Here is a 14,538-nt window from a genome sequence, read left to right on the forward strand (position 1 = left end):
CACAGGAAGTACTGGATTGCAACAGGGATGCTCTGGTCTGCATGACCTCATGCTGGAGTGGGTGGCCATTTCAGCAAGAGGCAAAGATCCAGTTGCTTCTTCATGGGTGGTTTTTTAACACTGCCTTCCTGCTGGCACCTCATTTACTCAAGGACTGCGTGTCTGCCGTCATTTTGTTAACTCGTGAGATCTCCGGGACAGAGAGGGAAATAATTCATCTAAGGACAAACACCTTATTTCTCACAGGTGTAGTGAGCCTTGAGTAACTGTAACCCTGGGGGATTTCCTCTCTCAGTCTGTGATGCCTCTATAAGTCTAAGGTTAGACATGACAAAAGATATTCCCATGCCTGCCCCTTCTTCCTCTGCCATCCACAATCCCATTCCACCCTCCCCTATCATTCCAAGTCCCACCCACCCATTAATGCAGGTTGGGCAGAAAATAACCCTGCATTCTGGAAGATTCGATTCTCTTCCAAATGAGAGATGTTACTTTAATCGCCACAGTGTCCAGTATAACATAGCATGTTAGACTAGCCTCAACTTCACTATCAATTTAGCAAAACAAACATGCAGATAATTAGAATCAACAGAAAGTGCTGGAGAAACATAGCATCCATAATGATATAAGGTTTGAAAAAAGCCATACTAGACTCAGAAGCGATTAAAGTAAGATCTCATTTGAAAGAGAATCTAACCTTCCAGAATGAGGGTAATTTGCTGCCCACCCTGCATTGATTGGGGGTGGGACTTGGAATGATAGGGGAGGGTGGAATGGGATTGTGGATGGCAGAGGAAGGAGGGACAGGCATGGGAATACCTAACATGATCCCATTTTAAAAGCAAGATATGAATGCAAATTGTTGTTGTCTGCATCACATGCTGCACCTGATAAGTGAGTGATGGATCAGTCTCATGCAGAGTAGGAACACAAGGAACAAAAAGTAAAACACAGATTCAAATATGTTTCATTTTAATATGTCATTATGCAATGATTTGGTATAAGCCTCCAGCAGACAGACAGTGAAAATACACAAGTATGAAACAAACCGTGCTCCATTGCCCTCACTGATCTTTACCTATAGTGCAGCTTGGTGGTCATTATCTCTCTTGTTCATGTCCAATTTGCAAACACTGCACTTCATTTTGTGAAGCTGGATCCTCTTAATGGTCTGAGTTTAAGATCGGTAATAGTCAATCTCTCTATTCAGACTTCAGAAAGACCACCTGCAATTGAGCAGCACTCACCCAACTCAACGGATCATGTTACAGAAAACAATAAAATTGCAACTCAGAATGCACTTTAAAATTGAAAATTATGGCACATTTGAGATATGACAAACCCATATGCACATACAGCACATTATTGGACAGTCTAAGCAGGCAGAACTCTTCCACAATTGCACTTGCATGAATTGTAAACACATTAATGTGCAATAAAGCTAGGATTTCACTGCTGCACCAATAGCACATGCCTCTGTGACTGGTCTGAATCAACCCCCAAGCTCAGCAAACCATTGTGATGAACAGAACCAAAGAAAATTGGACCATATTAATCTAGTCTGTTCTCTAGAAGATGTCAAACAACGTCAGCAGGTGATGTACCAACTCAATGGTGGAGCTCACCCTCGCCTGTGCCTTTACAGTCAGATCTGCTTGTGGAGGAGGAGATAAGTAAAGGGCAAGAAAACATCTTCTCCACACCAGCTTAGCAGCATGATCAAGGACACTGTTAGAGTGGCTTTGCCAGGGACGGGGGACACAGAAAATACCACAGAGTAACATTTAAAACAAGGCAGTCTTTTAAAAATAATACGCTGTCCTTCCACTTGTTGGGAATTTAATAATTCACGATTTGGTTTTCTTTCCTCACTCTCTCTCCAAAATCTTCTCAATAAAAGTCTTCCACATCAGTTACACAGTCAGTTAAGCCCATAATCAGTATTTGGTAAATTATCTGTCAAAAGACAAGGATCAGTTGATCTTGGTGGAGTCCACCTGAGAGCTAGTCTGGTTTCAGGCAGTGGGGTTTGGAAGAGTCCTTCTCGGATTGCTCACGGTAGTTTCTTCCTCCTTCACTCCCTACTATCCTGTCAGAGCACAGGGAAACTCTTGGCCTGCCTTGTCAGAACACCCTGCTTCCACAATTCAATTGGAACATGATCACGACGGCTAGAGCCAACGTGAATCAGGATAAGCCATGGAATTTAGTATTAGAGCCAAATCAGCTCCCTACTCGTGTAGTGTGTATAGTTGGCCTTCTTATTGATACTGTACATGAGGCTATGATTGGAAAGGTATTTGGTCTGACAGGCAAGCCTCAAAAGTGGCAGTTCCCCAGCTGGCTCCTGTCTTGGGGCCAATGGACACAGTTCTATAGAACAGTTTAAGAGATCTATGATGTAAAGGAGGCAGACTGACATCATCCTGCCAAAATGAAAGCTTGGAAACATCTGATGGTTTCAATCCAGGTGGAAATCTCTGAATGGTACTACTTCACTTTCGTCTTGCAAACTTGCCTTGATTTACCCCAGAAATCCACCAGCAACACGTTTTCCGTTACAGCCACTACCACAGAGGCCAGCTCAGGACACTCTGCTCCCCTCAACCGTAGCAGCAGGTTGCATCCAGCAACCTCTCCAAAAACAAAAAAAGCAGGAACATTGACAGAATTAAATTATTAGACAACCGATTCACCCTAAGTTTCAAAACACATCCAAATCTAAGAAACATGCTTTTCCACATAAAATGTTCACCAGTAGCATGAAGCCCAACACAGCATCAGCAAGCAGTGATTGGGGGCAACTGCTTTGATCTTCACGGGAATGGCTTCCAGAACCTCCAGTGAGAACAAGTCATGGGTGCAAAAGAGCAGAACCAATGTCTGTAATAAGAAGCGTCATGCTGCAATCTCCTCAGCAGCCACTACTATCAATGAGTATTTGCACGGTATTAGACATAGGCTTCCAACCATTCTTCAGGAGGTGGATGCTCTTGGGAAATCTTGATTATCTGCCAAGTTCAGCTTTTGACTGAAAAGTAAATGGTGTTAAGGGTGAATGTAATCAACAGTTCAACATGTCCATTCAGCCTGACACTCCTCCCCTCACTCATCTTTAATGTCGATGTGTAATGTAGTTTTAGTACTGGTCTTACCTATGTGCTAGACGAAAGTGAGGACTGCAGATGCTGGAGATCAGAGTAGAGAGTGGGGTGCTGGAAAAGTACAGCAGGTCAGGCAGCAGAGAAGCAGGAAAATTGACGTTTCGGGCAAAAGCCCTTCGTTAGAAATGAGAGGCTTTTATATTACCTATGTGCTATTCTACATCACAGACTTAAAAACAGTCAAAAATCAAAATGTTGCTAACAGCAGAAATAAACATTCACATCAGGAGGAGGAATTTTCTTGGGATAGGGAAGGACTTAGAAACCTGAATAATGTTTATCCGTTAAAGGACTGAAAAATAGGTTATCTGGTCATTATCACATAGCTCTTTGTGGGATCTTGCTGTGTAAATTAGTTGGTGCATTTATTAAAAACAAGAATGATACTGGAAAAAGTGCAAACGGCATGAAAGAACCCTGACACATTCTGAGGACATGCAAGGTGCTACAGAACTAAGATTTTCTTTCTTTTGCTGTGGGTACAGCCTTGTTTATTTCTGCTTCATAACACAAAATTGTTCAACACATGTGAAAGGATACATCGAAGAGCTCAGCTCCTCCAACTGCAAGAGAGACAGAAGAGAAAAGCAAATGTCTAAAAGCAGGATTTGGAAACCACTATACATCCCATCTGGCTAAACATGCTCTGAGAGCAAGATAAAATCGCAATCCCTTCAGTGCATACAAAGGGGACCAGCTATCTGCATTGGTGAGGATCCCTGCAAACTCAAAACACAAACAAATTTGTGGTTGACACAGCAGCCAAATGCTTAACTGGAGAACCATGAAGGTTTGTCTTTTTTCAAAAAAAATTCTAATGCATGTGGGCATGATCAGCAACATTGGCATCTATAACTCAAGCCAACTTTGGGTGAGAGGGAAAGATATAAAAGAGACCCAAGGAGCAACTTTTTCACGCAGAGGGTGGTATGTGTATGGAATGAGCTGCCAGAGGATGTGGTGGAAGCTGGTACAATTGCAACATTTAAAAGGCATTTGGATGGGTATATGAATAGGAAGGGTTTGGAGGGATATGGACCGGGTGCTGGCAGGTGGGACTAGATTGGGTTGGGATATCTGGCCGGCGTGGACGGATTGGACCGAAGGGTCTGTTTCCGTACTGTACATCTCTGTGACTCTATAACTTGTTCTCGGAATGCAGCAGTAGTGAGAAGCTACTTTCTACATCTACTGCATTGCGAGCGGCTGATGCAAGCTCGTGGAATACCAAAGACAGTCTTCTTAAAAAAAAAAGAACAAATCACAGATTGGTGTGAGACTGGAGTCACATAAAAGGACCAGACTGGATCAGATTGCAGGGGGTCTGCTTTCCCCAGAAATAAACCATTGTGTTTTCAGCAATAATTGTCTGTACTGTACAAGGCAAACTATGCAAAGTGGATGAAATGAACAATGTATTTCTGGCAGTATCACTTGCTGGTGCATAGGAAAAGGAGATCTGCAAGATTCATCTCCTTTACTAATCCCACGCCAATTGTAACAATCCAACATTGAGATCAGTTAGCCTAATCAAATTTGCAACCTCGCAAGGTCTGTGGTTCAGTCAGTCATTCATAGGATTCCTCAGCTGAGTTACCAGGAGAGCGTGACAACATGGGTTTTATTGTTTTAATCATCTTTCTTTTCTGTACAGCTTGAGCCCAATGTTTAGAACCCAGTGGAATTGGCTGTTTGTGATTGGGCCTTATGTTCGTTATTTTGTGAGTGGAACTTACGTTAGTTAGCAATTTATCGAGATGCATATCCTGAGCCATGTTCCTCTGTTCCTCCACTGGCTCATCGAGGTCACTGTAAAGGTCAAAGTGCAGGCGAGCTAGCTTTTCTTGCATTTCACGCACATGCTCCATCTGTTCAATGGAACACTCATTACCTGCAATGACAGAAAACAAACATGCCCTAAGAATCAAAAAGGTGCAGGGGAAAGATTAGAAAATTAAATGTTGGGACCTGGAAAGGAGGAGGAGGAATAAGGCAAAATCATTTGTGAACAATTAACAAGAGAGAGATCCAAGCACCAATCCCTATGTACATAGGTTTTTAATCTTCTTCTAACCTAACCAAACTACGTTTGATGCCTACTTTTCTGTCTTCTGGTTGCATTTTGCTATCCATTCTGCTTCTCACTCCCCGAATCCACATGCTCTAACCTTTGTCGGGATCCTACTATTCAGTACCATATCAAAACCTCTCTGAACACCCAAGTACATTACACCTAATGTTCAGCCATATAGCCTATACTTCCAGGACTGACCCCAAGGCCTAGCTGCAAAATCCATACAGGTGTGTATGTACCAGAGAGAGCATGCTGGTGAGACAGAACGCACAAGTGTGAGAGCAAGAGCCCACAAACACAACAGAGAGCCTGTTGGAGAAAAACAGGGGTGGTTCATCAGCAACTAGACTAACTGCCATTCATGTCAAGATGAAGTACATCAGGAGCCGTACCTGAATACAAATCAATACTGCCAGCACGGGTGTACTGGGGGTATGGGTGGCAAAATGGTAATGTCACAGGAATAGTAACCCAGACACCCAGGCTAAAGCTCTGGGGACAAAGCAGTAAGTGGAATTTAAATGCAATTAACATATCCAGAATTAAAAGTCAGTCTCAGTAATCATGAAACTACTGCAGACTATTTTCAATTGTAGTAAAACCACATATACTTCACTAATCTTTAACACTTGGTCTATTGTAAATGTGACCTCAGACTCAAAGCAATGTGGTTGACTCTTAAATTTCCTCTGAAATGGACGAGAAAGCCACTTAGCTTCACTAAACCACGACAGAAAGGAACAAAGCAAATGGAAGGAAGTTGGCTGTGGTTTGTCAATCTTTTCATCCTAGGGCATCACTGCAGGAATTCCTCAGGGTAGAGTCCTAAGCCAAATCACCTTCAGCCCTGTGGGTGTATCTACATAGCAAGAGTTGTGCTGTTCAAGAAGGCAGCTCATTACCACATTGTCAAGGGCAATAAGGAATAGGCAAGGAGCGACAGCCTTGGCAGTGGAGCTCATATAATGTAAACGAACAAAAAAACATTTCCAAGAAGGTAAAGCAGGGTTCATCGGACACCTATGCATACGCATATAATTGTCTAACCAGGTTTCGTAGTTTCCAGCAGGGATCTTGCTGATCTGCACTCAACTTCACTTGCAGCTAATAACTTTCAGTGCAGGGAGAAAATGTCAGCTTCAAATCAAATAGTGAAACCTAGTTTGCATTTTGAAGAACGTTAAAGCCACATTTTTTTTTAAAAAAAAAGCTTCGTACCAAATGCTTGAAGCTTTCCAGAGTGGAAGTCAGTTAGAAGGCTGAGCAGTCCTCGCTCCATCTCTTTCACATCTGAAACGTCAGTGAGAAAGGAATGCTGAAGAGGGGCTGACTGTGTACTCTTCCCAGCTATACTCTGTGGTTTGGGTTTCTCCTTTACCACCCTAAAGACAAAAGAAAGAAAGAAAACAAGAATGTAAGCGAGCATCGTTTAAAATGTACAGTCCTTCAGAGTAGGAAACCATGGCTGCATGATGCAGAGTGCAGACTGTGTCAATGGAGAGAGGACGGCTTGAGCTCTCCACTCTTCAGTTGATGCTCTAGACCATTCCACAATCACCTGTCACACATCTGTTCACTTCAATCTCTCCATATCCCCCTTCACTGTTGACTATACCTCAGAGATAAAAAATAACACAACACCAGTTTATAGCCTAACAGGTTTATTTGGAAGCACTAGCTTTCTGAGCACTGCTCCCTCATCAGGTGGTTGTGGAATAACTCCAGAACCACCTGATGAAGGGGCAGCACTCAGAAAGCTAGTGCTTCCAAATAAACCTGTTGGACTATAACCTGGCGTTGCATGATTTTTAACTTTGTACATGCCAGACCAACACTAGCACCTCCAAATCACGAATACCTCAGAGATTTTGTTTCATTTTTAGATGCTGAAATAATGCTCAAGTTTAGGCCATTACTATGATCAAAAACAAGAGTGTTGAAACAAACTCCTGGGGAACACCACTCCACCTCCCACGGCTCTGAAAAATGTCAGTCACTAACTTTTGCCCCACGGCAGCCACACTACCATGTTCCTTTACTCTTACGGGCTTTCATTTTGCTAATGAATCTATGACATGGTTATTTTGTCAAAATTCTTTGGAAATCTGGATACATAACATCTATTTTACTATCCCAACAATAAATTTGCACTGCCCTTCTAAACGAACTCAATCAAATTGTTCAAACACAATTTGCCTTTAACAATTAAGTACAGACTTTAATTTTGTCCTGGATTATAGTCTCCAAAAGCTCTTCACCATTGATATTAGGTTGACTGGCTTATGGTTGCAAGTTTACAATCCTCCAGTGTTCTGACAGCAACCCAATATCCAAAGGCTCTTGTAGACCATCGGTAGTGTCCCTTCTTCTCGGCCAGGAGGCACATATTCAAGTCTAACCCTTACCAATTCAGCGCCACAAGCTCACAGTCCAGCTGACTTCCCCTCCTTATCAATCACAGCGACTGTATAATTTCCACAGCCATGAAAACTCAGTAAATATTTTGATTTCTTGATCATTTTGAGCTGAGTTACTGCAAGCGTCCACTTTACCTTGATAAATCCTACAATACAAGCTTTCTGATCCTCAATCTGCAGCAGATTCAAGTCAGGCTGACAGTTGAGAATCTGTTACAGTTCATAAATAAACACAATTTCACTAAACTATCAGGTCTTGTGATGTCACTCAATGAGAACTTGACCTTTGGTGACCTGACCTTATAAACTAAAAGAAAGGAACAAGCTTTCTCCCTAACATAAGGTTACTCCCCATCTTTCCAGTTGAGACTTTTGGACTCAGTACAGATCTTAATAACCATACATCACCAACATATGCTTGGAAAATTCAAAACAAAACATCAACTGTTAAATGTGATTGGGCAACACTCATTGAACATTCCTGAGTCAGCCCATAGTCACACTAATAATATACTTAAGATAACCCACCAAGTGTATGTGGCTCATGTATGCTTGCAAAAAGCCACATACTTTCATAGGCAGAGGAATACGTTCAAGTCTCGCACCTTTTTGAATTATTTGGGAGCCAATAGTTCCCCATCCCTTTTGCCATAGCAATGCTTCAGCCAGAGTTACTTGCTAAATATTCAGCACCTTTTTCTCCTGCTGTATGAACTATTTGAAATGCATAATTGTTGTGCTTGCCCTGAAGAATGCATAATGAAAAGCTTTGGAAACAGGTCTGTTGTTTCAAAAGTATTTGAAAAATACCAAACCACTAATTCGTTCAGTTCTGACAAAGGTCATTGACCCAAAATGTTAACTTTCTCCAGCAGTCTAAGAAACTTTTCTCAATGGGAGAGATAGAAAGGAGTACTATAAGCTTAACCAGAGAACTAGATAACAATTTAATTTATTAGTAATGATAAACATCAAACATAACTTAAATGAGTGTTTTAAAATTCAGTCAGTAATCCTCAAACAGCCACGGTCTGGAAGTGGGTTGAAAGTGCTCCAGCATGCTGACTCTCAGTTGGCCGCTGAAGCAAATTGCCCCAAACACAATGCAATGTTTAATTAATACAGACAGATTTAGAAAAGGCATTCTGTGGATGTCAAGCAGCTGACTGACAATCACCATCTGGGCTTGTATGGTTAAGGCACCAGTAGTTACAGAAGTGAACCAAAGCTCCTCATTTTACCTGAAGCTTAGAAAGATTTTGACTGTGCCCCAGAAGATCAGTCATGATCTAAGTGAATGGCAGTGCACACCAGAGGAGTGAGTGGCCTACGCCTGCTCCTATTTTCTATGTTCCTATGACATGCCCATCTATATGTAAGAACAGATTACAAATAGACTTGTGCTTTCTTTTTAAAAATAGAAAATTACAAGATTGACTTGGACCTTTTAGGTTTGTCTAAAGCAAAACACGTTGAACATTGCACGCCAAGCTGAAATGACTTCCATTATCTCGGAAACTGCATCTTCAGTAAACTGACCAAATAAGATTAATAACATGGGAAAATAGGTGTAAGCTACAATACTGACATCCTACCACAAGAGGGAGATTGGCTAACTGGAGCATTCTACCTACCAGACTTCGCCCAACGCCTAAAGTTGGCAACGGAGAACAACCTTTTTAAAATGTAAATGATCCAATCAGTTACCATATTGTTGATTCTAGCATTTTGATTGCACTATATAGAATGCCAATTAGAACTATACAAACTTCTCCGTTACATCCCTACACAAGGAAAAGGGAAAGATTTCAAACCAAATTACTAACAGCATTCAGAATATTTAAAAGATTTGAAGTAAAATATTTGCACTTTTGCTGCTGAATGCCTCTTATATCCCTGCTCAGTGGAAGGCATGGGTTGAATCTCACATGTGCTCCTCTAACTCTATTCCAACCAAGTAACAATTCAATTTTTCTATAAAACACAATACATGATCACTGATCGTAAACATACATTCAGCACTTAGAACAAAACTCACAAAAAAGGGAATGTGACCCATTGTGCCCACGTAGGCTTTTTGAAAGTAAATCTCACTAGCTTCCCCACAGCCTTGACTGTTTTCTGTTCAAATATATTTGTTAAATTCTCTTTTGGTAGCAAATATGCTTTGGCCATTCTTTTAGATAGTGCATTCCAAATAATTAGAGCATGCTCTCAGAAATAAAGTCTTAATTCCTTATTAGTTCTTTTGCTAATTCCTTAAAATCTGTGACAGTTGCTGGCAAACTCCTGTTGTTGGTAACAGTTATTCATTACTTATCACAAGATCTAATTTAGTGTCAATATATGGACGGATTTAATACTCCTATTCTGACCTCCTGTCACTACTCTCACTGCCAGAACAATTAGTAACTCCAAACGTAGGAAATCACAGAAAAAAATTCATTTCTCAAAACTTACCCACGTAATTGATAAGACTAGACATGATGCATCACTCAATGCAAGGTACACAGATACTGTATAAAACAGAAGTGGAGCATCCTTTTCACACAGAGAATGGTACGTGTATAGAATGAGCCGGAGAGGAAGTGGTGGAGGCTGGTACAATTACAACATTTAAAAGGCATCTAGATGGGAATATGAAGAGGAAGGGTTTAGAAAGATTTGGGCCAAGTGCTGGCAAAAGGGACTCAGTTAATTTAGGATACCTGGTCGGCATGGACAAATGGGACCAAAGGGTCTGTTTCCTTGTTGTAGGGTGAACATCTTTCTCTACATCTTCAGCTAAATGCATTGATAACGGTCAGAATATCCAGACAAGACCATATGAAATAGGGGCTGGAGTCAGCCATTTTAGGGATTCAGGGGATCATGGGTGATGTGATTGTAGTCTTAATTCCACTTTCCTGCCTGCCCACTACAACCTCAACAACCTTGCAGATTAAAAAGACTGGTTTCATTTAGTCTTGAATACATTCAGCTATGAATGCAATCTGGGGTAGTGAATTCCGAATACTAATTCTCAAATGAAATTCCTCCTCAACTCAATCTTCCATAGAAGACCTCTTATTATTAAACTGTGTCCCCTAGTTCTGCATTTTGCTATGATAGTAAACATCCTCTCAGCACATGATGTAATTTGACAATTACCTGAACTTTCTCCATCTCTCCTGCTATGTACCACAATTAATCACTAGTTCTTTAACAGCTCAAAAATACTGTGGCCAGCCAAAAAATTCTGAATGGCAAAGTCTATTATTAAACAGTACTGCAACAACACAACTGAAGATAGTACAAAAGCTCCAGACAACGATTATCAGGCTTTGTATTTAAACCTGAATGACAGCCCAAACCTACAGCAGATGTTGACATACATTTCTTCACTTAAAAAGAAAAACAAGACCTGTCTACATTCCTCCAGCTTTACACTGGAATACCTCGAAATACTTGCTGCTAGGCAACATTTTTTGTCACAAGCCCAAAATGTGCAATCTGGCTGGGTGCAAAAGCATCTGAAGCAACCACTCAGACTGTCCAGGCAGAGTATTTATAAAGAACAAATACATCGAAAGCAGCAATAGCCATAGTTTTTCCTCAATGCTGTAAACAGATGTTAAAACTACTAAAAGATCAGGTGGCATTGAAAGTTAGAAATTTGGATTTTTGTCCATCTAGAAGTTGGCTTATAATGAAATAATTACGACACCATATCCTCCTCCTCTTTTGCCCAATCTCAAAATTAGGTTGAGCTTTCTCAGGTCAAATCCTACTTTATAGAAATCTGCCTGTGCCTGAGCACAAATTAACAATCTCACTCAGATCTTATTCCTTTTCACGCTCTTGCCTTTCAATGTGCCTTGCCCATTGCTTCGATACCACTTGTGTAGGAAGATCAAACTCCATCAGCACTCAAGTATGCGGAGGCCATTTCATTGCACAGGTCCAGCAAAACCTTTTGCACTGTTATATTGACATGGCCTAGTAATAGGCATTTTGAAAGAGGTCAATGGCTATAAGATTTTATGAAATGCTTATAAAACTGCTATACTAAGGGGAACTCTTCTGTAATGTTGGTACAGTAAAGGGCATTTCAATTGGTTTTAACCGTTTTATACTTCATCAGGGAAGTTTTAATATTTATAAGTGAGAACACAGGAAAATGTTTCAGTGCCCTTCACTCACCTCAATGAGGGACAATATGTATAAAATTAAAATACAAAGAAAGATTAAAACATTATTTGAGACAACACATACTTCAGCAACTGCAGAAAATGTTATAATGTATATGAGAAATGAATGCATTGGATTAAAATGCAAACTTGTTTACTAATCTCCTTGGAGGGATAAAGTTTACTAGCCCAGCCTACATGTGATAGCAGTTCCATGCCAATCTATGGTTCATGTTTTAACCCATTCAGAGATAGAGAGCATTTGTTGCAGAAGGTAGCTCACCACTACCAACTCAAGGTGAACTGGCCAGTGAACCTCATTTCGGTTATGGGGCAAAGTGTTGGAAAGGATTATAAAAGATAGGATTTATAATCATCTAGAAAAGGAATAATTTGATTAGGAATAGTCAACATGGTTCTGTTAAGGTAGGTCATGCCTCACAAACCTTATTGAGTTCTTGAGAAGGTGATCAAACAGGTGGATGAGGGTTAAATAGTTGATGTGGTCTATATGGATTTCAGTAAAGCATTTGATAAGGGTCCCCATGATGGTCTTTTGCACAAAATACGGAGGCATGGGATTGAGGTGATTTAGCAGTTTGGATCAGAAATTGGCTAGCTGAAAGACGATAGAGGCTGGTGGATGATGGGAAATGTTCATGCTGGAGTTCAGTTACTAGAGTTGTACTGCAAGGATCGGTTTTGGGGCCACTGCTGTTTGTCATTTTTATAAATGACCTGGATGAGGTTGTAAAAGGATGGGTTAGTAAATTTGCGGTGACACTAAAGTCAGTGGAGTTGCAGACAATGTGGAAGGATGTTACAGGTCACAAAGGGACATAGATAAGTTGCAGAGCTGGACTGAAAAGTGGCAAATGCGGAAAAGTGTGAGGTGATTTACTTTGGAAGGAGTAACAGGAATGCAGAGTACTGGGCTAACAGTAAGATTCTTGGTAGTGTGGATGAGCAGAGAGATCTCTGTGTCCATGTGCATAGGTCCCTGAAAGTTGCCACCCAGGTTGAGAGGGTTGCTAACAAGTATGTGGTGTGTTAGCTTTTATTGGTAGAGGGATTGCGTTTCGGAGCCACGATGTCATGTTGCAGCTGTACAAAACTCTGGTGTAGCCATACTTGGGGTATTGCATACAGTTCTGGTCGCCGCATTACAGGAAGGACATGGAAGCATCGAAAAGGGTGCAGAGGAGATCTACTAGGATGGTGCCTGGTATGGAGGGAAGGTCTTATGAGGAAAGGCTGAGGGACTTGAGGCTGTTTTTGTTAGAGAGAAGAAGGTTAAGAGGTGACTTAATCGAGACGTACAAGATGATCAGAGAATTAGATAGGGCGGACAGTGAAAGCCTTTTGCCTCGGCTGGTGATGGCTAGCACAAGGGGACATAGCTATAAATTAAGGGGGAATAGAAATAGGACAGATGTCAGAGATGGGTTCTTTACTCAGAGAGTACTAAGGGCATGGAATGCCCTGCCTGTAATAGTAGGAGACTCACCAACTTTAAAGGCATTTAAATGGTCATTGGATAAATATACGGATGATAATGGAATAGGCTAGGTTAGATGGGCTTCAGATTGGTTTTACAGGTTGGCGCAACACTGAGGGCCGAAGGGCCTTTACTGCACTGTAATGTCCTATGTTCTATGGTGTTTGGAACAACGTATAACTTTACATTTATATTTTGCATTTTGCCTTTTAAGGAGGGGAAGATATGGTTTTAAGCTTAAAGATGCTTTTGTGAGCAGTTGGGGAGGAGTCTGAAGCCTGTTTGCATGCATGCATTTAATGAGGTTTTACAACAGATGAATTCAGCTCCTTGAATCTGTTCCTCCATTCAATTAGATCATATTTAATCTGTGACCTAACTGCATATACCTGCCTTTGGTCCATAGCTCTTAATACTTCTGTTAAACAAAAAATTATGTATCTCAGAGTTCCAAATACCTCAGACTGTGTGTGTAGAAGTACTTCCTCACACCTCTCTCGAATAGTCGGACCCTAATTTTTTTTTCTTCTTTATTCATTCATGAGATGTGAGCTAGGCCAGCATTTATTACCCATCCCTAATTGCCCAAAGGGCAGTTAAGAGTCAGCCACATTGCTGTGGGTCTAGAGTCGCATGTAGGCCAGACCAGGCAAGGATGGCAGATTTCCTTCCCTGAAAGACATCAGTAAACCAGATGGGTTTTTCCCTGATAATCGGCAATGGTTTCATGGTCATCATTAGACCTTTAATTCCAGATTTTTTATTGAATTCAAATTCCACCATTGATTGTGGTGCAATTAGAACCTAGGTCCCTGGAACATTAGCTGAGTTTCTAGATAAACAACTCAGAGATAATACCACTAGGCCATTGCCTCCCCTATATTCTCAGATTATGCTTGCCAGTGTTAGGGACTTGGCCAGGCTACTCAAAACATTCTTAAGCAGGGAGTCCCAGACAACAACTTTACAGTTTGTTTTGGTAAGCGTACAGGGAAAATTACCCGGGGTAAGATTGACTACTAGAGTTTAAAACAGACAAACATTTATTCACAAAATTACACAATGAAATACAAAGAACAGAATAAGGAACCCCTACAGAAATCAGTCTATCCAACTAGACTTAATTATGCTGTTCTGAATATACACAACAGTCAAAATAAGCAAACACCATTTAAAAACCAGTCTAAATGGAACATATGGTAGAAGTTGATGGGGA

The 14,538-nt window shown here is 41.0% G+C and overlaps 1 protein-coding gene across 2 annotated transcripts in view; it reads right to left on the bottom strand.

The window, feature by feature from the left end:
- Positions 1 to 955: 955 nt before the first annotated feature.
- ccdc28a (coiled-coil domain containing 28A) overlaps positions 956 to 14,538 on the bottom strand; it is a 29,249-nt gene continuing 15,666 nt past the window's right edge. Inside the window, exons 3-6 of one of the 2 annotated variants that reach the window (XM_043695350.1) lie at positions 6,457 to 6,620; positions 4,901 to 5,055; positions 3,705 to 3,727; positions 956 to 3,031 (exon numbers count right to left, since the gene is read on the bottom strand). In XM_043695350.1, the coding sequence (XP_043551285.1) occupies positions 2,977 to 3,031; positions 3,705 to 3,727; positions 4,901 to 5,055; positions 6,457 to 6,620 (397 nt within the window). In that variant the 3' untranslated portion in view covers positions 956 to 2,976. The remainder of the gene's footprint in view (positions 3,032 to 3,704; positions 3,728 to 4,900; positions 5,056 to 6,456; positions 6,621 to 14,538) is intronic. The other variant, XM_043695351.1, reaches the window with a different exon arrangement.

The sequence above is a fragment of the Chiloscyllium plagiosum genome, chromosome 9, assembly GCF_004010195.1.
Source record: "Chiloscyllium plagiosum isolate BGI_BamShark_2017 chromosome 9, ASM401019v2, whole genome shotgun sequence".
Lineage (NCBI taxonomy): Eukaryota > Metazoa > Chordata > Chondrichthyes > Orectolobiformes > Hemiscylliidae > Chiloscyllium > Chiloscyllium plagiosum.